General features: G+C 45.7%; 2 protein-coding genes across 4 annotated transcripts in view; one reads left to right on the forward strand and one right to left on the reverse strand.

Moving 5' to 3' along the window:
* The window catches only part of PDE4D (phosphodiesterase 4D), a 562,124-nt gene that overhangs the window by 340,154 nt on the left and 195,161 nt on the right, over nt 1-26,809 (reverse strand). The window lies entirely within an intron of this gene.
* On the forward strand, nt 8,299-10,378 carry LOC136788990 (E3 ubiquitin-protein ligase Topors-like). The gene is made up of 3 exons (XM_066988220.1): nt 8,299-8,386; nt 9,364-9,556; nt 9,781-10,378. The coding sequence occupies exons 1-3, from the start codon at nt 8,299-8,301 to the stop codon at nt 10,376-10,378; spliced, it is 879 nt and encodes a 292-aa protein (XP_066844321.1).

Below are 26,809 nucleotides of genomic sequence, written 5' to 3' on the forward strand. Positions count from 1 at the left end.
AACGCAAGCAGTGTGGACATTGTTTTCTTAGTGCTGCTTCATTGTGTAGTAAACTCCTCATTACAATACCTTACTTGCCAGTTAAGATACTACCAGAGTGGTCTTTGAAGATAACAGTTCCTCTGAGCAAAATTCTGACATTCAGGATGTATATGGTAGCACTGCAGAAGTCACTGGTAAACTTGTGTTTTAGCATATACCATCATTCTGGAGGTCAACAGACTTTTACAGAAAAGTCTGTAATACCTATACTGCATGAAGTGAATTTTCTAGTCTTCCTCTAAAACAAACCTGGAACACTCAGAGATATCTAGATATAATCTCCTTCTTCCACTCTTTCCAGGGAGGGTAGATCATGCTCTGAAGACATGAACGTAGAAACAAGTTCCTACGTGATGCCTGGGTCTACGAATTCCTAGCATGGAACCTGTTCCACAATAAATGTTCAGGGATCTTGGCCAGGGTGAATGTTGGGATGAACAGAAAAGAAGTGACCTTGCCCTAGAAAAGAGCAGTAGGTCTGGCCTCAGCGATACAGATCTCCAACATACAAAAATTTATCTGTGTAGTTAATATACATCTGTCGGTCTCTGAATGTTGTGCTGCTTCCTAAAGCAGGATGTGCATAGTCAGACATGTATCTATCGATTGCAAACGGAGATGGAAAATTGTCATTTTCAGTCCTGCACCCATTATATTTACTTATTTTTCTCTGTGTTTCCTAGTACAAAGTAAAAATGTAATAACTGACAATATATAATTATTTTACATAAATGTTTAAGCAGCTCTTGTACCTACATATAGTCCAGAGAATGATTCGTCAGAATTCCCAGAATTTGCTTGGTGTTATGCTGAGTATTTCAGCTTTCAGTCAAGTCTATGGGTACTGTAGTTAGTAAAGACCACAGAAATTTCATCAGTAAACAAGGTTTCTGTCTATCATTTTGGTCACAAGAGTATGAATTTAAAGATATTACTGGATCTATGCTTTAGAACACAAGTATTCATAAGAAGGATGAAATTACACATATCCAACCATCTAAGAATATTAAAGTTTTTTACAGCATCAGTTAATTCAAATGTGTAACTTAACCTTGTACATTAGACATCAATAGCCTCCAATATTACAGTCATAGACTGTTTTCTTTAAAAAACTCGATATAGTTGCTAGAACACGTCACCAGAGATCAGAATATAAATTTCTACAAATTTCAGGCAGTCCCAAATACATTTTTACACCCATGTGATCACCAAGAAAATATTTCACATTCTGTCACAGGTATGTTGCTTAAAAATCTCGTTTGCATACAAGCTTCGAGATCTCTTAGGGAAAGATCACAGAAACCCAATATCTATTTATCAATTTGATGCTATAAATGTTGATACAAGTCTGCAATGACAGTGTTCAATGTAATATGTCTGACTATATTTGCAGTATGTTCTGTGAATATCTGCAGTATGTTCTGTCATCTGTGAATAATACATCAGTACTATCACTAGTTGAAAACACTGTAAGTAAACCATCTACAGATTTTCTCAGAAAAGTTCTAAACACCCAGAAATTCTGCATAAGCGCTATGAGTGTTGCCTAAATTTGCCATCACCTAAATCAGCATGTGTTTCACAGAAAAGGACAAGAGTAGAGTTAATGATGTATTCCTACAGATATTCCCAAATCCAGAGGACTCTGCAGGAAGACTTCAGTATAGATAATAGCAATTCATGACAGGACAATTTAAAAATACCAAAATATTTTGTGCGTACTCACTAAACATTTGAATTCATGGAAGGGCACAACACAAACACTCACCAGACTATGCACTTCTTCATTAATGTTACTTACCTATAAAGAAAGCAAACAGAAAACAAACTTAAATATCTATACACATGTACATTTTAGCTTTTTAAAATATGTCAGAGGATCAAAATATTGTATTCACCACTACAAAAAGTTCCAGTCAAAACATATTCCTGGATTTCAAAATCTTTTTATGCCATTGGCCACATACAGTTATAGATACTTTAAAAAGATTCTCACATCAGCCTGCTCATAGATATTTTTTGATTTCTTCCTTCTTTATTTTCAGAAATCACCAATTTTAATGTCTAAAAAGATTTGCCAAGTCTTGCTACCTACCCTACCTTCAAATATTAAGAATCAGCTACAATACAAAAAATATAAACTTTTAGTTAAAAATAATAATAATAATGCAATAACAGCTGGAGGAATTCCATGGAGGATTATTTTTTCTTCCTAAACAGATTATCAAAAAGAGCAAGAGCTTATCATTTTTGCTTTATGCTTTTAGTTTTAGATAATGCTTTCTGCAATTTTAACTAGTTTTAATATCACTGCACAAAAAAAAAAAAAAAAAGTTCCAATATTATAAGTATTTAGTACTAAATAAAAAATTTTATTCACGGGTCTGACTCTTAAATCACATACTGCCCACCTTTACAGAAAAACAAAACAAACAAACAAACAAACAAACAAAAACATTATTGACTTGGCCAACTTCACAAAATTAATCAATAATCAGGCCAAAAGAATGGTCCTCAAATACTCAGTCACGTGACATATAATGGAGAGTAGATAAACATGATTAACCTTTGTCCTTTAAATTCATTTCATATCTTTAAATTATGAGGCAGTCGCCTATTTTCAAGTTGAGTGTTTGTTTGTTTTTTTTTCTTTTAAAAAGAGAAATTTCATAACTCATTGGAATTACCAAACTGTGAATTTCTTGCCTGTGTTTCTGTGCTTAAACAAAGGTCACCAGAACACAATTGTATTCCATAGTTATGTAAAATATGCACTCAAGCATTATATGCTATGAAAAAAAAAAACAAGCTCTATGCTCAGCTAATGAAATTACTCCAAAAGACTGGTCCATACTCTGATATAGCTGTTTTAAATTCTTTTGTGTTGCTGCAAGCAGATGTTCTCATATCTATGTGTCTGCAACTATAATAAGTAGTTTCTAGAACTCCACAGTGACAAAGACGCCTGTACACTTGCTAGCTACCAAATGGTTTCAGTTTCTATTCGAACAAGATATAAGAATGAGATTTGATATGAAAGGTCTGTTAGGTCTGTTATGACACTGGAGAACATAAGCCTTCTTAATTTGTTTCACATCATGCTTTATTGGTTATGAGATACTTCTGCACCACAAAGTACAGTGTCAGGGCTTACATTAAATCAGGTCATATTCCACATTTATGAATTAGCAGTGAAGCTGCCAGATTGGATGTTGTGATTCTGTTGCCCAGTAACCTGATTACGGTAGTAGGTGACATTGCTTTTTCCTTATCTGGGCTCCATAACAGAAATGCTCCACTTGTGCCAACCAACGAATTTTGTAGTTGAAGCAAACATGCCCTTCTGTGCACGATGTGCATGGCAAAACTGAAAAGAAGTGCACACATTTTCAGAAAAATCTCTTTACCTTACAGACTATATTTATCACAGTTGTGATAGATAGCCAGAATAATGGCCAGAAAACCATCAGACAAATGTATGTTGTGACACAAAGATGTTATCCCAAATTAAAACTCAGAATATCTTAGACCCTGCAAAATGGTAGACTGCCCTGCTCCATACAGCCTGACTTTAATGTAATCCCAGTGAAAGCAGGTATTTGAATAGAAAAATTATTGGAAATATTTACTCAAGGCTGGCAGATGTTTGAGTTCATAAAAGCTTATAAAAACACTGCGCAGGGATCACCAAAATCTTGGCAAAAAAATATATTTTTAGAAGGTAATACATTATTTTTTCCCTTAGACTCAATTTACTTCTCATTTCAACTTTATAATGACAAAGGTTAAAAAATTATAGATAACAATAATCCTTATATTGCCACCTGCCTCCATAAACTGAGATTTGAATAAAAACCAAACATACTTCAACACTTACCAATATAAGATGACAGTTATTCTTTTGGTTTATATTTACCTCTATAAAGCAACCTCACCTTGATAGATATTATCTTATGTTTTACATCTATCATTTTACAGTGCAGGAACAGAACCAGCTTCAAACGGATACTTGAAAATAAGAATATATAATCTACTATTCTTCCAAATACAACCTTTAAAAATAATAAATGGAAGCTGCAAGAGTTGCAGTTACCTCTGAAACTTCCCTGCTCAAAATATAAAGCAACTTTGGAGCAAACTTTAAAAATAAAATCATACTATAAATTGTCACAAATGCCTTCATTTAGAAAGATACATGCACAGTTTATATCATTCCTCATGAAGGAAATAACACATTGAAATTCCTAATCTGAACATATTCCATTTATATGATTTTCTGATATTTCAGCATTAATTTATGAGTATTATTTGTATCAAAGAATAATTAAATGGAAGTTATGGAAAACATGATATGCTCTAATAGAAAAAATCCCAGAGCATTTAAAGATTCCCAGAAAGATTGATTTCATCAACTTCCTCACCATTTTCTAACATATCAAACACCATAGTCTTAGCAGATTTATAAGTATACATGCTGAATATAGTTGTGGAAACTTCCTACCTATGTTATGGAAAACTCTCGTGCAGAGACCTAGAGACAAATTAATTGCTCATAAAGATCAACAGTTACCTCATTACTTTTTACTGTCCTGTTGAAGTCTAAAAGCCAGCTCACAGCTAAATTGTATGGAGTTCTCAGCACTGATTAGAGAATACAACCAGACATGAATCATTTTATGATTTTTTTATACCAAAGATTTATTTTTTTTTAAATGTAATTTGCCCTCCGTCCCAGTTCTGAAAAATGGAAAGTAAAATTGGGGACTCCAATCACTGCTTGCCAGTCTAGAAATACTCTAATCCAATCAACCCTGCACGACAGTCTACATGAATACAAAATCACATATCTGTCTGACTTACTCCTATACTTGAAACTGAAATCTTGCCATTGTTAATATAAGTACAAACCAATGGCAATGTTTAATACTATATAGTTCCAGGATTCTTTTGCTGCTTTCAATTAGTTTGTGATTTGTGTGTCAATCTATTCCAACTAAAATAGATTAAGGGTGGTTCTCATAAGCGATGGCCATTATACCTTCACAACTTTGTCAAGAAAACTTGCTTCCAAGCAGTTCTTCTGTCCACTTCTACTTTTCTATAATTTTTAAGAACAGATTACCAATTACGTCTACATGTGTTCTGGGTTTATAAAACACTATTCTTGTTTTTTAAGGTTTTTAATTATGGATTTTTGAGGCAAAGAGTACATTTTCCACTGTATGTCATTCAGTATTGAGTTAAGCTAATTTAAAATAGCTAATATAATTAATTTACATATAAGTAGCAAGTAAATTTTCCTTGCAGCTAGCCATGAAAAACATTACAAAAATGTATTCTCCTCTCATAACAGACCAAGTGTTACCCAACCAAGTGTGCTTTTCTTTCTGGCTGCTCTTTTTCTCTTAAACATGAATCTTAACTTCATTTCAAATTTCTCAGGAAATCATGAATGTTTGCATTCTTCATGTTAGCAAACAGCATTAACAATAAGCCAGAAATTAATTTAGAAGACTAGAACTCTACTAAGTTTATCAGAAATTAAACTAATTTATCATCCTGATTTGGGCTGGGATAGAGTTAATTTTCTTCCTAGTAGCTGGTATGGTGCTGTGTTTTGGATTTAGAATTACAATAATGTTGACAACACGCTGAGTTGTTGCAGAGCAGTGCTTACATTGAATCAAGGACTTTGCAGCTTCTTATGCCATCCTGCCAACGAAGAGGCCGGGGGTGCACAAGGAGCAGGGAGGGAACACAGCCAGGGCAGCTGGCCCAAACTGGCCAAAGAGATGTCCCACACCATATGGCTGACAAACAATAACTAGGAGTTGTTGGCTGGGGTGGGGCTGCCCCTTCTCATGGACTGGTCGGGCTTCAGTCAGTGGGTGGTGAGCAATCACACTATGCATCACTTGCTTTGCATATTCTTTTATTGTTATTGTTTATTTTTATTATAATTATTTTACCTTCTTTTTCTGTCCTATTAAACTGTCTTTATCTCAATGCACGTTTTTTTACCTTTCTTTTTTTCAATTCTCTTTGTGAAGTGGGATGAGTGAATCATAGAATCACAGAACTGTAGAACATCCCGAGTTGAAAGGGACCCACAAGGATCATAGAGTCCAACTCCTGGCTCCACAGAGATCTACCCAAAAATTCAGACCATACAACTAAGAGAATAGTCCAAATGCTTCTTAAACTCCAACAGGCTTGGTGCCATGACTACGTCCCTAGGGAGCCTCTTCCAGCACACAATCACCCTCTCAGTGAAGAGCGAGCTAAAATCTGTATCGTGCTTAGCTGCCTGCTGGGTTGAACATTTATCCAAATGATTCATGTTCATTTTGTGGTAGTGTAGACTTGAAAAGTCTTTGCAAACTGAAGTTACTGATTAATTCAGTTACATTAGTATAACAGAAATGATAAAGAAATTAGCCAGAAAACACAAATACACACTTTCTGTATTGACTTATGATTTTTTTTTGCAACGTGTTTTTTAAATTGTACCTTTGAAAACATAATAATTAACACTTAAACATAAGAAAAATGGTAATTTAAAAAGCAAATTGAGATTACATCAGGAGACATGAATTTGATGCTAGCAAAATAAAAACATAACTGTGCAATCTATCAGATATAACACAATAACCACAAAAAAGAATTATGACTTTAGTCTATATAAATGATTAATTTTATTATTAAACTTCACTTGTTTGCTTTCTTATGAATTATTAAAACTGGAAAATATTCTATAAAATATATAGCAAAATCATAGAAAATTATGCCTTCAAGGAGTTATTTCCTCTCATATTACTTTATCAAGGACACCCTTATTACTTTGTAATGAAGGTAAGTAATTACAGATACTACTTTTTTCCCCTCATTTCTAAAAAATAAAAAATAAATTATCTGTCCAAAGTCAAGACCCTGCTGTCACACCTGCATTACATAGCCTCTTCTAAACATTATCATCTCACATGCAATCTACTGTCTCTCAATTACCTTTAGATCTCACTGTATGTAAATACACCAAGCAAAACGGGAGTGAATCATTGCTGAATACTGACTGTTAAAATATTTTTTTTCTATGTAAACATAAAACTTGTACATTCATACTAATAACAGTCATTCGAAGTTACTAGCATTCTAGTACAAATCTTTCTGCTGATATTTTCTTCTACTGGAAACACAGGCAACAATTTTTCTCCATCAGAAATTGAACTATGCTGTATACTACCGCACCAGTTCCATTAAGCAGAAGAGCACAGACAATGGACAGGTGTTTCTGACGGTCCACAAGATGCCCTCTGCCACTGGTGGTGGTGATCTCTTCATGATCAAACCAAATCTCATGTTTTAAAGTGAAAATAAATAAATAAATAAATACACCAATGGAGCTAAAACGTTTTTTCTTATCTTTTATGTATAAAATTCTCTACAAAATGAAAAATATGCTTTCCCCCCATGGCCCAACAATTACTTTGCTCAGCAAGTGTAACTGTACACAGTCACCTGAGCACAGGATTTAGACTCCCTTATAGGAAATCCAACAACATAACTAGAGAACTCAGACATCCTTAATCCCAATGACATTCCATAATTGCAGATATATTCTTTATCTTAATTATTTATTAGTCAGTCAAAAACAGTTTTTCTATCATAAAGTAACTGGCTACAGAGACGAGGGGGAAGCAGTGGATATTCTGTCTCCCTAGACTTCAGTAAGTCCTCAAGCACAGTTTCCTACAAGACCCTCATAAAGAATCTAATGAAGAGTGGGCTGAATGAGCAGACAGTAGGGTGGATTGAAATCTGGTTCAATGGCAAGGAGCAGCAAGTGATAAGTGCCCTAGCTGGAGGCCAGTAAGTAGGGGTATACCTGAGGAGTCAATACCAGTCCTATCTAACATCTTCATTAATGATGTGGAAGATGGGGTAGAGAGTACCAGCAACAACATGCCAACAAAACAAAACTGGTAGGAGTGGCTGACATCCCAGAGGGTCATGCTGTCATTACAGGGGAATTGGACAGGTTGGAGAAATGGTCTGACAGGCATCTCATAACATATAAAAAGGAGAAATGCAAAGTCATGCACCGCAGAAAGAACAAACCCAGGCACCAACACAAGCAGGCAGACACCCTATTGCAAAACACCTGTTAGAAAAGCACATTAGAGGCTGGGTAAGCAACAAATAGAACATAAGCTAGCAGTGTGTCTTTCAGACAAAGAAGGGTAATGCTAAAGTGCAGTGATGACGGAGTATGACAATCGCAGTGGTGATGGAACCAGAACTGGCTTCAACATGCAACAATCCAACAACACACACCATCTCTCCTGCTGTAAAGAACTGTTATTACAGATGGAACCCAAACTCATGGACTAAATAAAAACAATAGAAATTTTAGGGGAATGGCCAATAGACTAAGGGAATTATATCTGTGAATGTGTACAAATATCAGAAGATAAGAAATGTGGTGTTGATTAATTAGGATTTATTGGAAAGCATGCGACCTGAACATGGTATAGACGGTATAGAATAAGGGGTGGATATCATTCTTGACTGTGTTGGGATAGATATTATTATTGCCTTAGAAACTGGTATGATGCTAACTTTTTGACTTAAGATGTGAATAACGAGGATAATAAATTAATATTTGAGTTCTTCTAGAGAGTAAATACACTAAGTCAAGGACTTATCATATCCTCATAGTGTCCAGACACCAAGGAGCCTCTCAGCGGAGGAAAGGATGAGAGGGCTGGGACTGTTCAACCAAAGAGCAGAAAGCTCAGGGAATCTCATCAAGGTGTACGAATATCTGAATGGAGGCTGCAAAGAGGACCCAGCCAGGCCCTTTTCAGTGGTGCCCAGTGACAGAAGGAGGGCCAGTGGTCACAACTGGAACACGACAGGTTCTGTCTGAACATCAGCAAATGTTTCTTTACTGTGCGGGTGACTGAGCAACAGAACAACTTGCCCACAGAGGCTTTCCCACCAGCAACAAGGGACGAGCCCTTCTGGCGAGTCCCTCTGACAGCCCTCAGAGGAGCCGAGTCAGGGCGCTCTGTTTGTACCCAGGACATCACCAGGGTTCCCTGCTTGCATTGCTGGAGCATGGAGCTCAGCAGCCTGCCACCACAGGACCCAGCATGTCGGAGGTCAAACACCGCCGCTAGGCTGTGACAAGATGGCAAATGCCCTGCAAAGCAGCAGGCTTTCCCCTGTGGAGGGGCTGCTGTCCCCACTGGGCAGCACTTGGGGGCAGCCCCAGAGGCCTCTGTGATGTCACAGAGCAGCACCCGTGACTCCTCCAACCTCACCGCGGCGTGCAGGCTCCAGGAGCATCCCGGCCTTCACTGAGTTGCACCTTTGTGCGTTCTTGTGTGGTGGGGTACTGCTGGTCCCCACAGCACCTGTCCCGGGGCTGCAGGCACAACGAAGGTGCCAGGGTGCTTGGCACCATCAACAGCACCCAGCCAGCTCCTCCGCCTTCTCTGACCTCCTCCTTCAGGTACCCTCTGCTAACTCCAGCCGTGCTGCTGGCCTGGGAGAGTGAATGGGGGGCTGGGATTAGGGAGCCAAGGCAGGTGCCGAGAGCAGCCCTTGTGATGGGTGGCCCACATGGCTGAACCCAATGCTGATGATGAGGAAGAAGAAGAATTCCAGCCCACAAGAAGGCCCGTCAGGAGGCCCTCACCTCCCCGCTACCTCCACTCTCTTGGGCTCTCTTGGCAGGCAGGACACTCCATCCTGTGCCGAGGAGGACCTGAAGCAGAGCGGTTCTGCAGGAACAGCCAGCGGGGGCCAGATGCAGCAGGCGGGGCCATCGGAGGAAGCTGCAGGAGAACGGTGCCCCATCTGCCTGGGCACCACCAGAAACACCGCCTACGTCTCCACCTGTTTCCACACCTTCTGCTTCCGCTGCATCCGGCGGTGGGCCGCCACGAGATCCACGTGCCCGCTCTGCAGGCAGCCCATCGACCGCATCCTGCACACGGTGCGAGCGGACGACGACTACCAGCAGTACGTGTGCAGATCGTCCGCTCGCGGCCGCAGGAACGCCGCCAGGGAGAGGGTCCGCAGCAGATCCCCTCAGCGCCGCTACGACCTGCGCCCACGGCCCAGCAACAACAGCCCCGCAGCTGGGAGAAGGGCGCCGCAGGGGATCGGACAAGCAGACGGGGCTGGCGCAGCTCCAGGGCCCATCAACGCTGCCCCCCAGCAGGCTGCAGGGCAGCGCCCCACCAGCCCCACCAACGGACCCATCCTCCGCATCGGCTCGCTGCTGCTGCGGCCTCTGCGCATCCAGCTCCCCGACACGAGCGGCCGATGAACAGCAGGGGCCTGACAAGCACCCATGTGGGACGGGAGGGCTCTCACTGTGAAAACATCTGTCCTCCCGAACAACGGCTACGTGCATTGAGGCCCTGCTTTTCCCTTTAGTTAAATTATTTAATTAATAATGATTTTCCCTTAATAATTACTTTTCCTTTAAATAAATTATCCTTATCTCAACCCGTGAGTTGTTTCTCTCCCTTTCTTCTTCCTCTCCTCTGCTGAAGAGAGGGACAGAGCGCTTGTGGTGGAGTTCAGCTGCCTAGCGAGGTAAAATCACCACATGAGGGGATCAAGTGCACCCTCACCGAGTTTGCCCATGACACCAGCTTGGGCGGGATTGTTGATCTGCTTGAGGCTAGGAAGGCCCTGCAGAGGGATCTCGATAGGCTAGATCGATGGGCCATGTCCAGCTGTATGGCGTTCAACAGGGCTAAATGCTGGGTACAACACTTGGACCATAACGGCCCCTTGCAGCGGTACAGGCTTGGGGAACAGTGGCATTGCACGGGGAAGTGGCGGAGTCAGCATGTACCCTGAAGTACTTGAGACACGTACGATGCGGCGCTTAGGGACATGGTTTTGTGGTGGACTTGGCAGTGTTAGGTTGGACTCTGCGCATCCAGCTCCCCGACAGGACCAGCCGCTGAACAGCAGGGGCCTGACAAGCACCAGGGCGGCGGCCTCCAAGCCCATCCACCAACAGCCGGGCTGCGGGTCCTCAAGGCCTGCCGCTCCTTCTGCCAGGACAGCCCTGGCCTCCCTGGCTCCCCGCCGCTGCCTCCACACCCAAATTTCATCTGGCCCAGCAGCAGCACTGGCCCAGAGGGAGTTCCTCTCCTTCCCAAAGCCAGGCTCGTCCTGCAGCAGCTCTGCACAAGAACCACCCCCTGCAACAGCGAGCAGAACTGCACTGCCAAGCAGCTGCGTAGTCTCCGTGCTTGCAGATACCTCAAAGCCATCTCAGCACGGTCCTGAGACACCTGTTCTGGGTCTGCCTGCTTGAGCGGGAGGGTGGGACAACAAGACCTCCAGAGGACCCTTCCAACCTCAACCATTCTGTGGCTTTTTAGTTATTTTCCAACACACCAATAAAACTACCACTGAAGTCAGAAAGCAGGGACCAGTTTGATCACAGTCATTTCATACAAAAGTCGGACATTTGATCAAGCTCTCCCCACGACCTAATAATTTCCCCGACAACCAAGCACCTCCTTCTACCTGGGCTTCAGCTGAGCTGGAGCACTGGCCGCTGTGGCTCTTCTAGCGACGCAGACGTCAGCCATCCAAGCACAAACGGAACCCTTTCAATTATCACAACGGCACTCCGTGGAGCTCTCTGAGATACATGGGCACGGAGAGAAGCGGGCTCACTGAGCCCTCTGCTTCCTTCCCCATCCAGCTATGTCCATCCCACAGTCCCGCCTTTGGGCCTTCCCCAGGAACGCTCACAGGGCCTCACACATTTCCACCAGCCTCTGAACAGCGGCCCCTCACAGTGTTTCGCCACCCGCAAATGCTCTTGCCCCGTAGCCTGTCAGGTCTCCCACAGCCCTGGACGCAGCGACCCCTTGCAGCCTGCGAGGCCCCCACACACAGCTGCTGCAGCTGACCCCTCCCAGCTCTGCAGAAGCCCACCTGGTGCTCCTTGTGGACACCAAGAAGAAGGACAAGAAGGCTATCAGCAAAGACGTCTGCCAGCTCCCTGGCCTGCATTAGGAAGGGTGCTGCCAGCACGCTGAGGCAGGAGATTCTCCCCTACTCAGCACTGGGGATGGCACACCTGGGTGAGTTCTGTATCCAGTTCAGAAGAGCGGTCCGTAGTGCACAGATGGAGAGCTATTGCACAGAGTCTAGCAACACACAGAGAGCCTTGCACAGCGAAGACTTCGAGTCCAAGGGGACATGCTTAGTGAGCTACTACGCCACCTGAACACACACACATATCATATGGGGGCTGACGGCATCCACCCAAGGTACCAAAGGAGCTGGCAGAAGTGCTCACCAAGACACTTGAAATCATTTACCAACAGTCCTGGCTAACCAGGGAGGTCCCAGGCATCTGGAGGTTAGTGCACGTGATGCCATCTACAAGGAAGGGCAGGAAGGAGGATCCAGGGAATTACACGCCTGGCAGTCTGGCCTCGGTGCCAAGCAACGTCACAGAGCAGATCCTCTCTCGCGCCGTCACGTGGCACATACAGGAAAACCAGGTGACCAAACCCAGTCAGCACAGGTTTATGAAAGGCAGGAATGAGGGAAAGGCTCTGAATGTTCTTTACTTGGACTTACACAAGCAGCTAACGCTATTTCTCACAGCATTGTCCTGGAGAAGCTGACTGCTCATGGCTTGCGCGATGTGCTCTTCACTTGGGAAAACGTGGCTGGAAGGCCGGGCCCAAAGGGTCGTTGTGAATGGAGTTAAATCCAGCTGGTGACTGGTCCCAAGCAGTGTTCTCCAGGGCTCACCACTGGGGATGCTTTTGTTTAACATTTCAATCAACCATCCTGATGAAGGGAACAAGTGCACCCTCACTGAGTTTGCCCATGACACCAGCTTGGGCAGGACTGCTGATCTGGTTGAGGCTAGGAAGACCCTGCAGAGGGATCTCGATAGGCTAGATCGATGGGCCATGTCCAGCTGTATGGCATTCAACAGGGCTAAATGCTGGGTACAACACTTGGGGCATAACGACCCCTTGCAGCCATACAGGCGTGGGGAACAGTGGCTGGAAAGTTGCCTGGCAAAAAAGGACCTGGGGGTGCTGGTCAACAGCCCGATGGACATGAGACAGCTGTGTGGCTGGCTGGCCAAGAGAGCCAACAGCCTCCTGGCCTGCACCAGAAGCAGTCTGGCCAGCAGGAGGAGGAAAGTGATCGTCCCCTTGTCCACAGCACTGGTGACACAGACCGCACCTTGCGTTCTCTGTTCACTTTGGCGCCCCTCGCTACAAGAAGGACATTGAGTTGCTGGAATGCATTGAGAGAAGAGCAGCAAAGCTGCTGAAGGGCCTAGAGAACAAGACCTATGAGGAGAGGCTGACGGAACAGGGGTTGTCTCGTCTGCTGAAAAGGAGGCTGAAGGCACACCTTTCGTCAACTACCTGAAAGGGAGTGGTAGCAAGGTGGGAGTCAGGTTCTTCTCTCAGGTGACAAGTGATAGGATGTGAGGTGACAGCCTCAAGGTTCTCTAGGGGAGGTTCACATTGGGTATCAGGAAGAATTTCTTCACAGATGGGCTGCTTAGGCGGCGGTGGAGTCACCATCCCTGGAAGTACTTGAGACATGTAGGATGTGGTGCTTAGGGACATGGTTTTGTGGTGGACTTGGCAGTGTTAGGTCAATGGCTGGACTTGATGATCTTCAGGGTCTTTTCCAACCTACGTCATTCTGTGAAAAGGCCGCAAAGGGGAGGCAGGAACTGGAGCGTTATCTCCTCTGAGGAAAGGCTGAGAGAGCTGGCGCTGTTCAGCCGGAAGAGCAGAAGGCTCAGGGGATCCCATCAAGGTGTACAAATGGAGGGTGCATACAGGACAGAGCCCGGCCCTTTTCAGTGGTGACAGAAGGAGAGCCAGGGATCACAACTGGAACACGACAGGTTCTGTCTGAACATCAGCAAATGTTTCTTTACTGTGCGGGTGACTGAGCAACAGAACAACTTGCCCACAGAGGCTTTCCCACCAGCAACAAGGGACGAGCCCTTCTGGCGAGTCCCTCTGACAGCCCTCAGAGGAGCCGAGTCAGGGCGCTCTGTTTGTACCCAGGACATCACCAGGGTCCCCGCTTGCATTGCTGGAGCATGGAGCTCAGCAGCCTGCCACCACAGGACCCAGCATGTCGGAGGTCAAACACCGCCGCTAGGCTGTGACAAGATGGCAAATGCCCTGCAAAGCAGCAGGCTTTCCCCTTTGGAGGGGCTGCTGTCCCCACTGGGCAGCACTTGGGGGCAGCCCCAGAGGCCTCTGTGATGTCACAGAGCAGCACCCGTGACTTCTCCAACCTCACCGCTCTGCCGCGAGGTGCATTTGGTTCAGGACTCCTGTGAGTTCAGACGCGTGGCGTGCAGGCTCCAGGAGCATCCCGGCCTTCACTGAGTTGCACCTTTGTGCGTTCTTGTGTGGTGGGGTACTGCTGGTCCCCACAGCACCTGTCCCGGAGCTGCAGGCACAACGAAGGTGCCAGGGTGCTTAGCACCATCAACAGCACCCAGCCAGCTCCTCCGCCTTCTCTGACCTCCTCCTTCAGGTACCCTCTGCTAACTCCAGCCGTGCTGCTGGCCTGGGAGACAACATGGGGGGCTGGACGGGCTGGGACTGGGGGGACAAGGCAGGTGCCAAGAACAGCCATTGAGATGGGTGGCCCACATGGCTGAACCTGATGATGATGAAGAGGAAGAATTCCAGCCCACAAGAAGGCCCGTCAGGAGGCCCTCACCTCCCCGCTACCTCCACTCTCTTGGGCTCTCTTGGCAGGCAGGACACTCCATCCCGTGCCGAGGAGGACCTGAAGCAGAGCGGTTCTGCAGGAACAGCCAGCGGGGGCCAGATGCAGCAGGCGGGGCCATCGGAGGAAGCTGCAGGAGAACGGTGCCCCATCTGCCTGGGCACCACCAGAAACACCGCCTACGTCTCCACCTGTTTCCACACCTTCTGCTTCCGCTGCATCCGGCGGTGGGCTGCCACGAGATCCACGTGCCCGCTCTGCAGGCAGCCCATCGACCGCATCCTGCACACGGTGCGAGCGGACGACGACTACCAGCAGTACGTGTGCAGATCGTCCGCTCGCGGCCGCAGGAACGCCGCCAGGGAGAGGGTCCGCAGCAGATCCCCTCAGCGCCGCTACGACCTGCGCCCACGGCCCAGCAACAACGGCCCCGCAGCTGGGAGAAGGGCGCCGCAGGGGATCGGACAAGCAGACGGGGCTGGCGCAGCTCCAGGGCCCATCAACGCTGCCCCCCAGCAGGCTGCAGGGCAGCGCCCCACCAGCCCCACCAACGGACCCATCCTCCGCATCGGCTCGCTGCTGCTGCGGCCTCTGCGCATCCAGCTCCCCGACACGAGCGGCCAATGAACAGCAGGGGCCTGACAAGCACCCATGTGGGACGGGAGGGCTCTCACTGTGAAAACATCTGTCCTCCCGAACAACGGCTACGTGCATTGAGGCCCTGCTTTTCCCTTTAGTTAAATTATTTAATTAATAATGATTTTCCCTTAATAATTACTTTTCCTTTAAATAAATTATCCTTATCTCAACCCGTGAGTTGTTTCTCTCCCTTTCTTCTTCCTCTCCTCTGCTGAAGAGAGGGACAGAGCGCTTGTGGTGGAGTTCAGCTGCCTAGCGAGGTAAAATCACCACATGAGGGGATCAAGTGCACCCTCACCGAGTTTGCCCATGACACCAGCTTGGGCGGGATTGTTGATCTGCTTGAGGCTAGGAAGGCCCTGCAGAGGGATCTCGATAGGCTAGATCGATGGGCCATGTCCAGCTGTATGGCGTTCAACAGGGCTAAATGCTGGGTACAACACTTGGACCATAACGGCCCCTTGCAGCGGTACAGGCTTGGGGAACAGTGGCATTGCACGGGGAAGTGGCGGAGTCAGCATGTACCCTGAAGTACTTGAGACACGTACGATGCGGCGCTTAGGGACATGGTTTTGTGGTGGACTTGGCAGTGTTAGGTTGGACTCTGCGCATCCAGCTCCCCGACAGGACCAGCCGCTGAACAGCAGGGGCCTGACAAGCACCAGGGCGGCGGCCTCCAAGCCCATCCACCAACAGCCGGGCTGCGGGTCCTCAAGGCCTGCCGCTCCTTCTGCCAGGACAGCCCTGGCCTCCCTGGCTCCCCGCCGCTGCCTCCACACCCAAATTTCATCTGGCCCAGCAGCAGCACTGGCCCAGAGGGAGTTCCTCTCCTTCCCAAAGCCAGGCTCGTCCTGCAGCAGCTCTGCACAAGAACCACCCCCTGCAACAGCGAGCAGAACTGCACTGCCAAGCAGCTGCGTAGTCTCCGTGCTTGCAGATACCTCAAAGCCATCTCAGCACGGTCCTGAGACACCTGTTCTGGGTCTGCCTGCTTGAGCGGGAGGGTGGGACAACAAGACCTCCAGAGGACCCTTCCAACCTCAACCATTCTGTGGCTTTTTAGTTATTTTCCAACACACCAATAAAACTACCACTGAAGTCAGAAAGCAGGGACCAGTTTGATCACAGTCATTTCATACAAAAGTCGGACATTTGATCAAGCTCTCCCCACGACCTAATAATTTCCCCGACAACCAGCACGCTGAGGCAGGAGATTCTCCCCTACTCAGCACTGGGGATGGCACACCTGGATGAGTTCTATCAGAGAAGAGGAAAGTTTTCTGGCAGAAAAGGACCTGGGGCTGCTAGTCTACGGCCCGATGGACATAAGACAGCTGTGTATTCAGCTGACCAAGACAGCCAACAGCCTCCTGGTGTATTGGATCTCTCTAGTGGCCTGTACCTTGCTATGCTCTGGACTTCCAGCTAGAACAGCATTGGTATCACACTGGTCTATTTTCTCCTGCTGAGCAATACTGGCACAGCTTCAGGACTCCCTCTAACCCCCACCACAAGCCAGCAGGCTGTGGGTGGGCAAGAGGTGAGGAAGGAACTTTACCAGGGCAGCTGGCCTAAACCAACCAAAGGTATATTCCTTGCCATATGATGTCACACTCAGCACTAAAACATAGAAAAAGGAAGGAGAGGGGATGGGCAGGCTCTTATTGTGAAAACATCTGTCTTCCTGAATGGCTACATGCATTGAGTCCCTCCCTGCTTCAAGAACGTGGTCAAGAATTGCTTCTTGGTGGGAAGCAGACAGTAATTTCCTTCATCTGTGCTTCCGCATGGCCTTTGCTTGTTTATTTATTTGTTTTCTTTTATGTTTCCTTTTCCCTTTAGCTAAATGATTTAATAATAATTTTCCTGTAACAATTATTATTCCTTTAATTAAATTATCCTTATCTCAACCTGTGAGTTGTTTCTTTCCTTTTGTTCTTCCCCTCCTACTCTGAGGAGGGGGAGTGAGAGAGTGATTATGGTGGAGTACAGCTGCCTAGTAAGGTAAAACCACCACACCTGGCCTGCACCAGAAGCAGTCTGGCCAGCAGGAGGAGGAAAGTGATTGTCCCCTTGTCCACAGCACTGGTGACACAGACTGCACCTTGCATTCTCTGTTCACTTTGGCGCCCCTCTCTACAAGAAGGACATTGAGTTGCTGGAACGCACTGAGATAAGAGCAGCAAAGCTGCTGAAGGGCCTAGAAAAGAAGACCTGTGAGGAGAGGCTGAGGGAACTGGGCTTGTCTCGTCTGCTGAAAAGGAGGATGAAGGCACACCTCATCACTCTCTAAAGCTACCTTAAAGGAACTGGTAGCAAGGTGGGTGTCAGGCTCTTCTCTCAGGTGTATCCTAGTGTTAACTGGGATAGAATTATTATTATTTTTTTCCTAGTAGGTGGTATGGTGCTGTTATGAATAAAGAACAAGAATAATGCTGATAGCCGCTGACATTTTAATTGTTTCAGAGCACTGCTTTCACTAATTCAGGTACTTCTCAGCTTCTACTACTGTCCAGGGAGCAAGGAGGCTGGGGATGCACAGGAATTTTGGAGGGGACAAAACCAGGACAGCTGACCCAAACTTTCCAAAGGGATATTACATTCCTTATGGCTTCATCCTGAACAATAATCCGCGGTGGTTTGCTGATGGTGGTTGCACTACTCGGAGGCATTGCTCATCAAATGGTAAGCAATTGTATTGTGCATCTCTTGTTTTTTATATTCTTCTTATTATTATTATTATTATCCCTTCTTTTTCTGCCCCATTATACTGTCTTTATCTCAACCCATAAGTTTTTACCTTTTTTTTTTTCTTTAATTCTCTGCCCCTGACTCTGTGAGCAGGGAAGAGGAGTGAGGGAATGGCTGTGTGGTGCTTAGCTGCCTGTCAGGTTAAACCACAACACTCATTTTGGCAAACAATGTGAGGAAAAAAATGGTTGAGGTAACAACAGATTTGACCAGAGTAGGTTAAAGCAAAATTATTGTAAGCATTATATCAGTTTAATTGTTGCTGTTCACAACGTTGATTTTTTTTTTTTGCTCTCGTAATTGTTGTGCTTGAGCTCAGAGTTGTGTTGTGTAACACTTTTCTTGATGTATGTATTCCCTGTCATGCTCTTTATCATTTCTAGGGGCTGGCTCAAGCTTATAATTTTGCTGTACTGTGTAACAGTGGTTTATGATATGATAAAGTTACTGGTTTTGGGACTAGTCTGGTATTTGTATTCAGCATTGCCATCATCTCTGTACTGTGGGAGCCATCTCTCAGAAACTATTAATTATTACGCTCTTTACCTTTTCTCCTTGGGAATCCAGTCTATGGGGGAGACAAGGGGAGACACCTTGCCTGTTGCTTCCCCTTCCCTTTCTCCTTCACCTTCCCTTTCTCCTCCAGGCTAGTTAAAATAGCTCTCAAGAACTTTGAATATCCTTGGGATGTTCAATCCAACAGGTTCCTATTGCTATGCCTCTTTAATGTGTTTCTAGTTTTGTTTAAGTTTAAAGGACTATTTAAGAATACCACCCAGAGATCTGCCCCTGGGCAGGATAGCTATGAGTGGCAGGGAGAGTGGGAGGATATGGGTAGTCACCTTGAACAGTGGGTATCTTCAATGCTTTGGAACTTCACCCCTGAAGAAGTGCAAAATCTTAAAAAAAAAAAAAAAAAAAAAAAAAAAAAAAAAAAAAGAGAGAGAGAGAGGTGAAATGTTTGAAAAAAGGCATGCCAATGCCATCACCTTGGCAATTTATGAAACACAAATTACTGCAATGTGTTGGGGCTTGGCCTATGTCTACCAAGTCACAATAGACACTACTCGAACACCTGTGACAGGCCCTGCAGCCACTGCAACCCCAGCAACAGCGTGGCTACTCCAGTCCCCTGTGACAGGCCCTGCAGCCACTCCAACCCCTGTGACAAACAATATGGCTACTCCAGCCCCCTGTGACAGGCCCTGCAGCCACTCCAACCCCTGTGACAAACAATGTGTCTACTCCTGCTCCCCCCAACAGGCCCTGCAGCCACTCCAACCCCTGCAACAAACAACATGGCTACTCCAGCCCCTGCAACAGGCCCTGTAGCTGGTCTAGCCTCTGCAACAGACACTGCAGCTGGGCCACAGAACCAACCTGTGCTGATAACAGATGCCCCTATACAAAAGAACAAAACAATGGATGTTAAAGTCAGCTTTTTATTTAGGAAAGAAACTCCAAACAATAAGGGGAAGGAGGAGGAAGAGCACAAGCCAGACTACTCCAAAGCATGGCCATCACGGGGAAGCCTTCTATGATGAGATGACTAACTGAGTAGATGAGGGGAGAGTGGTAGATATGGTCTACCTTGACTTCATCAAGGCTTTTGAAACTGTCTCCCGTAACATCCACACAGGCAAACTCAGGAAGTGCAAGCTAGACGCTTGGACAGTGAGGTGGAATAATAATTGGCTGGATGGTAGAGCTCTGAGGGTTGTGCTCAGTGGTGTAGTCTAGTTGGAGGCCTACAGCTAGCCGTGTCCCCCAGGTGACAGTACTGGGGCCAGTCTTGTTCAACTTCTTCCTCAGTCACCTGGATGATGAAAGAAGAGTTCAGCCTCAACAAGTTTTCAAATGAAATAAAGCTCGGATGAGTGGCTGATACCACCAAGGGCTGTGCTGCCATTCAGGGTGTGGCACTGAGAGAAATGGTTTTGCTGTGGACTTGGCAGTGTTAGATTAATGGTTGCACTTGCTGACCTTTGGGGCCTTTTCCAACATATGTGATTCTATGATTCTACAAAAAGGCTGCTAAAATGATGAAGGAACTGGAGAGACGCTCCTGTGAGGAAAGGCTGAGAGAGCTGGGACTGTTCAGCCAAAGAGCAGAAAGCTCAGAGAATCTCATCAAGGTGTACGAATATCTGAAAGGAGGCTGCAAAGAGGACCCAGCCAGGCCCTTTTCAGTGGTGCCCAGTGACAGAAAGAGAGCCAGGGATCACCACTGGAACACGACAGGTTCTGTCTGAACATCAGCAAATGTTTCTTTACTGTGCGGGTGACTGAGCAACAGAACAACTTGCCCACAGAGGCTTTCCCACCAGCAACAAGGGACGAGCCCTTCTGGCGAGTCCCTCTGACAGCCCTCAGAGGAGCCGAGTCAGGGCGCTCTGTTTGTACCCAGGACATCACCAGGGTTCCCTGCTTGCATTGCTGGAGCATGGAGCTCAGCAGCCTGCCACCACAGGACCCAGCATGTCGGAGGTCAAACACCGCCGCTAGGCTGTGACAAGATGGCAAATGCCCTGCAAAGCAGCAGGCTTTCCCCTTTGGAGGGGCTGCTGTCCCCACTGGGCAGCACTTGGGGGCAGCCCCAGAGGCCTCTGTGATGTCACAGAGCAGCACCCGTGACTTCTCCAACCTCACCGCTCTGCCACGAGGTGCATTTGGTTCAGGACTCCTGTGAGTTCAGATGCGTGGTGTACAGTATCCAGGAGCATCCCGGGCTTCCTCAGTGTTGCACCAATTTGTGTCCGTGTCTGCTGGGGTACTTCAGGTCCCCACAGCGCCTGTCCTGGGGCTGCGGGCACAACGAAGGTGCCAGGGTCCTTGGCACCATCGACGACACCCAGCCAGCTCCTCCGCCTTCTCTGACCTCCTCCTTCAGGTACCCTCTGCTAACTCCAGCCGTGCTGCTGGCCTGGGAGAAAGCATGGGGGGCTGGAGGGGCTGGGACTGGGGGGAAAAGGCAGGTGCTGAGAACGGCCATTGAGTTGTGTGGCCCACATGGCTGAACCTGATGATGATGAGGAGGAAGAAGAAAAATTTCAGCACTGAAGAAGGCCCTTCAGGAGGCCCTCACCTCCCTGCTACCTCCATACTCTTGGCCTCTCTTTGCTTTCCTGCTTCTCCTAGCATGACTCTCTTGGCAGGCAGGACACTCCATCCTGTGCCGAGGAGGTTCTGGAGCAGAGCGGTTCTGCAGGAACAGCCAGCGGGGGCCAGATGCAGAAAGCGAGACCATCGCAGGCAGCAGCAGGGGAAACATGCCCCATCTGCCTGGGAACCACCAGAAGCACCACCTAGGTCTCCACCTGTTTCCACGCCTTCTGCTTCCGCTGCATCCGGCGGTGGGCCGCCACGAGATCCACGTGCCCGCTCTGCAGGCAGCCCATCGACCGCATCCTGCACACAGTGCGAGCGGACGACAACTACCAGCAGCACGTGTGCAGATCGTCCGCTCGCGGCCGCAGGAACGCCGCCAGGGAGAGGGTCCGCAGCAGATCCCCTCAGCGCCACTACGACCTGCGCCCACGGCCCAGCAACAACGGCCCCACAGCTGGGAGAAGGGTGCCGCAGGGGATCGGACAAGCAGACGGGGCTGGCGCAGCTCCAGGAACCATCAGTGTTGCTCCCCCAGCAGGCTGCAGGGCAGTGCCCCACCAGGCCCACCAGTGGATCCATCCTCCGCATCGGCTTGCTGCTGCTGCAGCCTCTGCGCATCCAGCTCCCCAACAGGACCAGCCACTGAACAGTGGCGACCTGACAAGCACCAGGGCAGCGGCCTCCAAACCCATCCACCAACAGCCAGGCTGAGGGTCCTCAAGGCCTGCCGCTCCTTCTGCCAGGACAGCCCTGGCCCTGCTGGCTCCCCCCCGCTGCCCCCACACCCAAATTTCATCTGGCCCAGTAGCTCCTCTCACTCCCAAAGCCAGGCTCATCCCACAGCAGCTCTGCACAAGAATCACACCCTGGAACGGCAGTCAGAACTGCACTGCCAAGCAGATGCACAGTCTCTGTGCTTGCAGATACCTCAAAGCCATCTCAGCACGGTCCTGAGACACCTGTTCTGGGTCTGCCTGCTTGAGCGGGAGGGTGGGACAACAAGACCTCCAGAGGACCCTTCCAACCTCAACCATTCTCTGACTTTTTAGTTATTTTATTTTCCAACACATCAATAAAACTACCTCTGATGTGAGAATGCAGGTACCAGTTTGATCACAGTCATTTCATACAAAAGTCGGACATTTGATCAAGCTCTCCCCACGAGCTAATAATTTCCCTGACAACCAAGCACCTCCTTCTACCTGGGCTTCAGCTGAGCTGGAGCACTGGCCTCTGTGGCTCTTTTAGTGACGGAGACGTCAGCCATCCAAGCACAAACGGAACCCTTTCAACTATAGCAATGGCACTCCGTGGAGCTCTCTGAGACACTTGGGCACGGAGAGAAGGGGACTCACTGAGCCCTCTGCTTCCTTCCCCATCCAGCTATGCCCATCTCACAGTCCCACCTTTGGGCCTTCCCGAAGACCGCTCACAGGGGGCCTTACACATTTCCACCAGCCTCTGAACAGCGTCCCCTCACAGTGTTTGGCCACCCCCAAATGCTCTTGCCCCGTAGCCTGTCAGGTCTCCCACAGCCCTGGAGGCAGCAACCCCTTGCAGCCTGTGAGGCCCCCACACACAGCTGCTGCAGCTGACCCCTCCCAGCTCTGCAGAAGCCCACCTTATGGTCTTAGTAGCCAAGTAGATCTGAAACAAATTAGAACATGAGCCAGCTTGTCCCAGAGACAGACTCAAGAGATTCAGGAATGTACTAGATTGTGTACCGCAGAGGACCATTGAGATGAATAATTAGCTGGAGCATCTCCAGTAGGGGGAAAGGCTAATTCTTGGGAGTGTCCAACATGAATAGTAGATGAGTCAGGGCATTTCTCATTGAGGTTTGCAGTTTTCTGAATTGAAAATGTAAGGAAGATGTTGCCATGCTCATTTCAGTGGTGGCCAGTGACAGAACAAGAGGCTGTGTATAGCAGCTGATACACTGGAGGTTCCTCCTGAAAATCAGGAAGGCCGTCTTTCATTTGTGGATAACAGAGCACTGGCACAGGCTGCCCGGAGAGGTTGTGGAGTATCTCTCCTTAGAGACATTTGTCCAGATGTTATCTGGATGTGTTTCTGGACAACCTGCTCTGGGTGTCCCTGCTTGAGCAAGGTATTTTGGACCTCCAGAGGTTCCTTCCAATCTCAACCATTCTTGGATTCTATGAAGAAATAGACCAAACACAGAAGGCTAACCTACATTTAATTGGCAATTATCCATCTTCCTTATGGGAACTGGCTATATAAATCATTGCAATCTTTTGAATGGCTTTTTCCAAGACTTTTATATTTTAATATTCTTTTTAAATCAATGATTCAAAAAATACGTTCTTCACTTACTGTAAATGAACGTACATGAGAGAATTATGAACTGCGTATTTTTTCTTTAGATGCTCCTTTTTTTATTTTTTTCCTCTAATTTGCATTCTGTGGTCTGTTCTACATATGGTCTATTCTGTCTACTATTCTACGTTACATATTTAATACATCTCCTTATTTCAGGGATTCCTTTTTTTTTTTTTTCTGGAATATTGCTCTATGGCCCTTTTGGCACATCTAGTACAATAGTAGTGTGTCTCTTCTGGAATACGTGTAGCAAATGAAAAGCAGTCTCAAATTTGACAAGAGTAGATAAGATGATCCAAGTATTTATTTCCAACTATTTCCTTTCTTTGTCATGATACTGTTATTTCTATCCTCAGGAACAAGCAAATACGATCTGTCAGTTACATACAGAAAGCATTATTTTCTTACTTTTTCAACTGTGAAATGAAAAACCATCAAGGACATTTTCATCATGATAAAGTCCACACTTAAAAGTTTTAAAGTTTTTTTAAAATGTACTTTGTTTACTCATATCCATATACAATATTGCTCAAAACATGCCTCCTATAATGTCAAAAGAACAAGTGATGGTAGGAAGAAAGAAGTTCACAATCTCAATCCATATCTTATGGTATGTTTGCTATATATAGATGCTATTTTCTCAGATTCTGGCCCAAATTTTTGTCTAGACCAACAGGAAATTGCCGTATTTCAGTTTCAGCCTTTCTGTATGAGACTACTTGTCAGTGTACTCATGACAAAGTACAGTCAAAGAAAAATGAACATCGTAAATTAGCAAGGCATAATATATTTCATTCAATATTATAGTAGAATGAGTAATCGCAACAATGGAGTAATGTATATAAATATACAATAATGTACTTGTTTTAAGTCTTTGTTCTGCTAATAATAGGCAGCAATTACCCTATTCAAATGAATCCACATCACAGTTACACTTCCTTTAGATCCTTTAATTATAATCTGTTTCATGACTCACTTTTTATAGCATTGTTCTGGAATAGTGTTGCTCAGCAAAACTGAAGTTACCTCTATATTATATAGTCTTTCCTTTTTGCATCAGCAGTCACGAAAGCCTCATGAGACTGTTTCAGAAGTAAATCACCTCTGGGGAGGCAGGACCTTGCATACAAGCTCAGGTAAGTGGACTGAACCCCAAAACTGAGGAGTCTCTCAACCTTTTCTATTTCTATTGGGCAATCATGGGAAAAGAAAGAAAATAATTAATTTTAAAAAGTAAAAAAAAAAAAACCTGACAACTTTCTCCTTTATTAGTTTCACTGAGACATTTGTCTTACACTGCCTGTAATAATACATTGTATTATTATTACTAATGTGTTGTATTACCACTGCTATCAAAAACGAACACAACGTGACATCCGTTACAGATAAACTCTCTTAAAACATCTCTAAAGTAACCAATCTTATCTTTTGCATCCCCATCTTTATCCATTGCTCCTGTAAGCCCTTCAAATAATTCAGCAGATGGAAAAGGAAAAGAAAAAGAAATAATTCAGCAGATGGAAAAGGAAAAGGAAAAGAAAAAGAAAGGAAAAAGAAAGGAAAAGGAAGAAAAAGAGAAGAAGGGAAAAAAAAGAAACCCTATATCATTATTTACAGAGAAAGCACTTACATGCATAAAAAGTCTTACAGTGTCTGATTCTCTTGAAATGCTCAGATCAACTGCATGTTGTTACTTTGTTCAAGATAAATTTGTGAACCTTTTAGGTCAAAGGCTTCATACCGTGGTCTCATTTTCGTTGCATTTCTAGCCCAAATGAAAATTTGAACTTTGCTCTGAACTTCCATCCACAATCCCAGGACTCTAGACAGAGTTCTGTGATGCTATGACTCAAAGTATCTGGCATGCAAAATTCTATACATTTAAGTTCTAGTTTTGCTGGGGCTCAGGTGAACAAAGGTGGTGCAGTTACTAATAATTTTTGAAACAGACAATTTGTCTAATGAGCTTTTACAAATGTATTGCTGTGGTTTTGCTCATGTGCTCATTTTTGCCATGTAATTAATGTGAAACAATGTGACATAGCTGCTTTTTTTTTTTTTTCTTAGTGAATGATAAGTTTTCACATTAACCAAGACACTGCACTCAGGATTAGTGATGATTTTTAAACATTCCAAAATACGTGGGCTTCCCCAGCAAAACCACACTTTTAAAATTCAAATTCAACCACACTTGAATTTAAAGCTTTTATAACTTTTTTTTTTTTTTTTTTTTTTTAAACCAGGAAGCGTGCTTTCCTTCTGCTTTACTGGCCTGTTTATCTGTCAACACAGTCTCAGTGAGAGATGGAAGATACTCACTTGCACTCTGCAGTGTGAAGTCTAATGAGAATCACAGTAACATGTCTTCCTTCAGCCCTCACCAGAATTTCCCATTCTTGCTTTTTTCTTATCAAAGACCTGCAACTGTGCTCTGTTGAAATACGTTTCACAGCAGAGTAAAAGGGCAATACGGAGTGAGGCTCATCTCCAGCACATGCTCCATAAAACTGCAATAGAGGGTCCATACAGGCAGCTGCTCTCAGAGGGGGGCAGGGGAGCAGCAGCAGAGGACCAAACAACACTGAACACAGACCAACTTCCACCACACAGTGCACAGCACGAGACTGGTAACATGTACATATGTACAAAGCTGCAGTTCTGTTAATCACTAACTCAGTTACATCTCAACCTCTAGTCTAATTTCCTCTGTCTGGCATATTTTAGCCCATAGTCCAATCCAGCAATAGATAGGTGAAGAGTATTCATTTGCTAAATAAGATGCTAAATATGTATAAAATACAGATATGTATAAAATGCACAGAAGATCCAATATAACTGATAAAAGTTAGATATTTCAATACATATTGCACACACAAAATCATATAGAAAGATTTCAGGTATGAGCAGACAAAGTCAGTGAGTTCATTTTCATTTTCCATTCTTAAACAGCTCCATCTCGTTCTTATTTTATATAAAGTAATACCTTAATTTCATTTATATACCTCCTGCAGTAGACTAAACTTCGTATTGTAACACTACCTCAGAATGTCTTTTAAACAGAGAAAACATATGACAAAAATCTTTGGAAAAAAATATATATTAAAAACATACAGTGACCAGAGAAAAATCTCGTCTGGTCTCCAAC

Source organism: Anser cygnoides, chromosome Z, assembly GCF_040182565.1.
Source record: "Anser cygnoides isolate HZ-2024a breed goose chromosome Z, Taihu_goose_T2T_genome, whole genome shotgun sequence".
Taxonomy (NCBI): Eukaryota; Metazoa; Chordata; class Aves; order Anseriformes; family Anatidae; genus Anser; species Anser cygnoides.

Bases quoted from the DNA above. Each gene is read 5' to 3' on its own strand.
- LOC136788990 (XM_066988220.1), top strand. From the start codon at position 8,299: ATGACGGAGTATGACAATCGCAGTGGTGATGGAACCAGAACTGGCTTC. The intron at 8,387-9,363 runs GTAAAGAACTGT...TCCTCCAACCTC, and splicing joins CACACACCATCTCTCCTGCT to ACCGCGGCGTGCAGGCTCCA. The intron at 9,557-9,780 runs GTACCCTCTGCT...CTCTCTTGGCAG, and splicing joins TCTCTGACCTCCTCCTTCAG to GCAGGACACTCCATCCTGTG.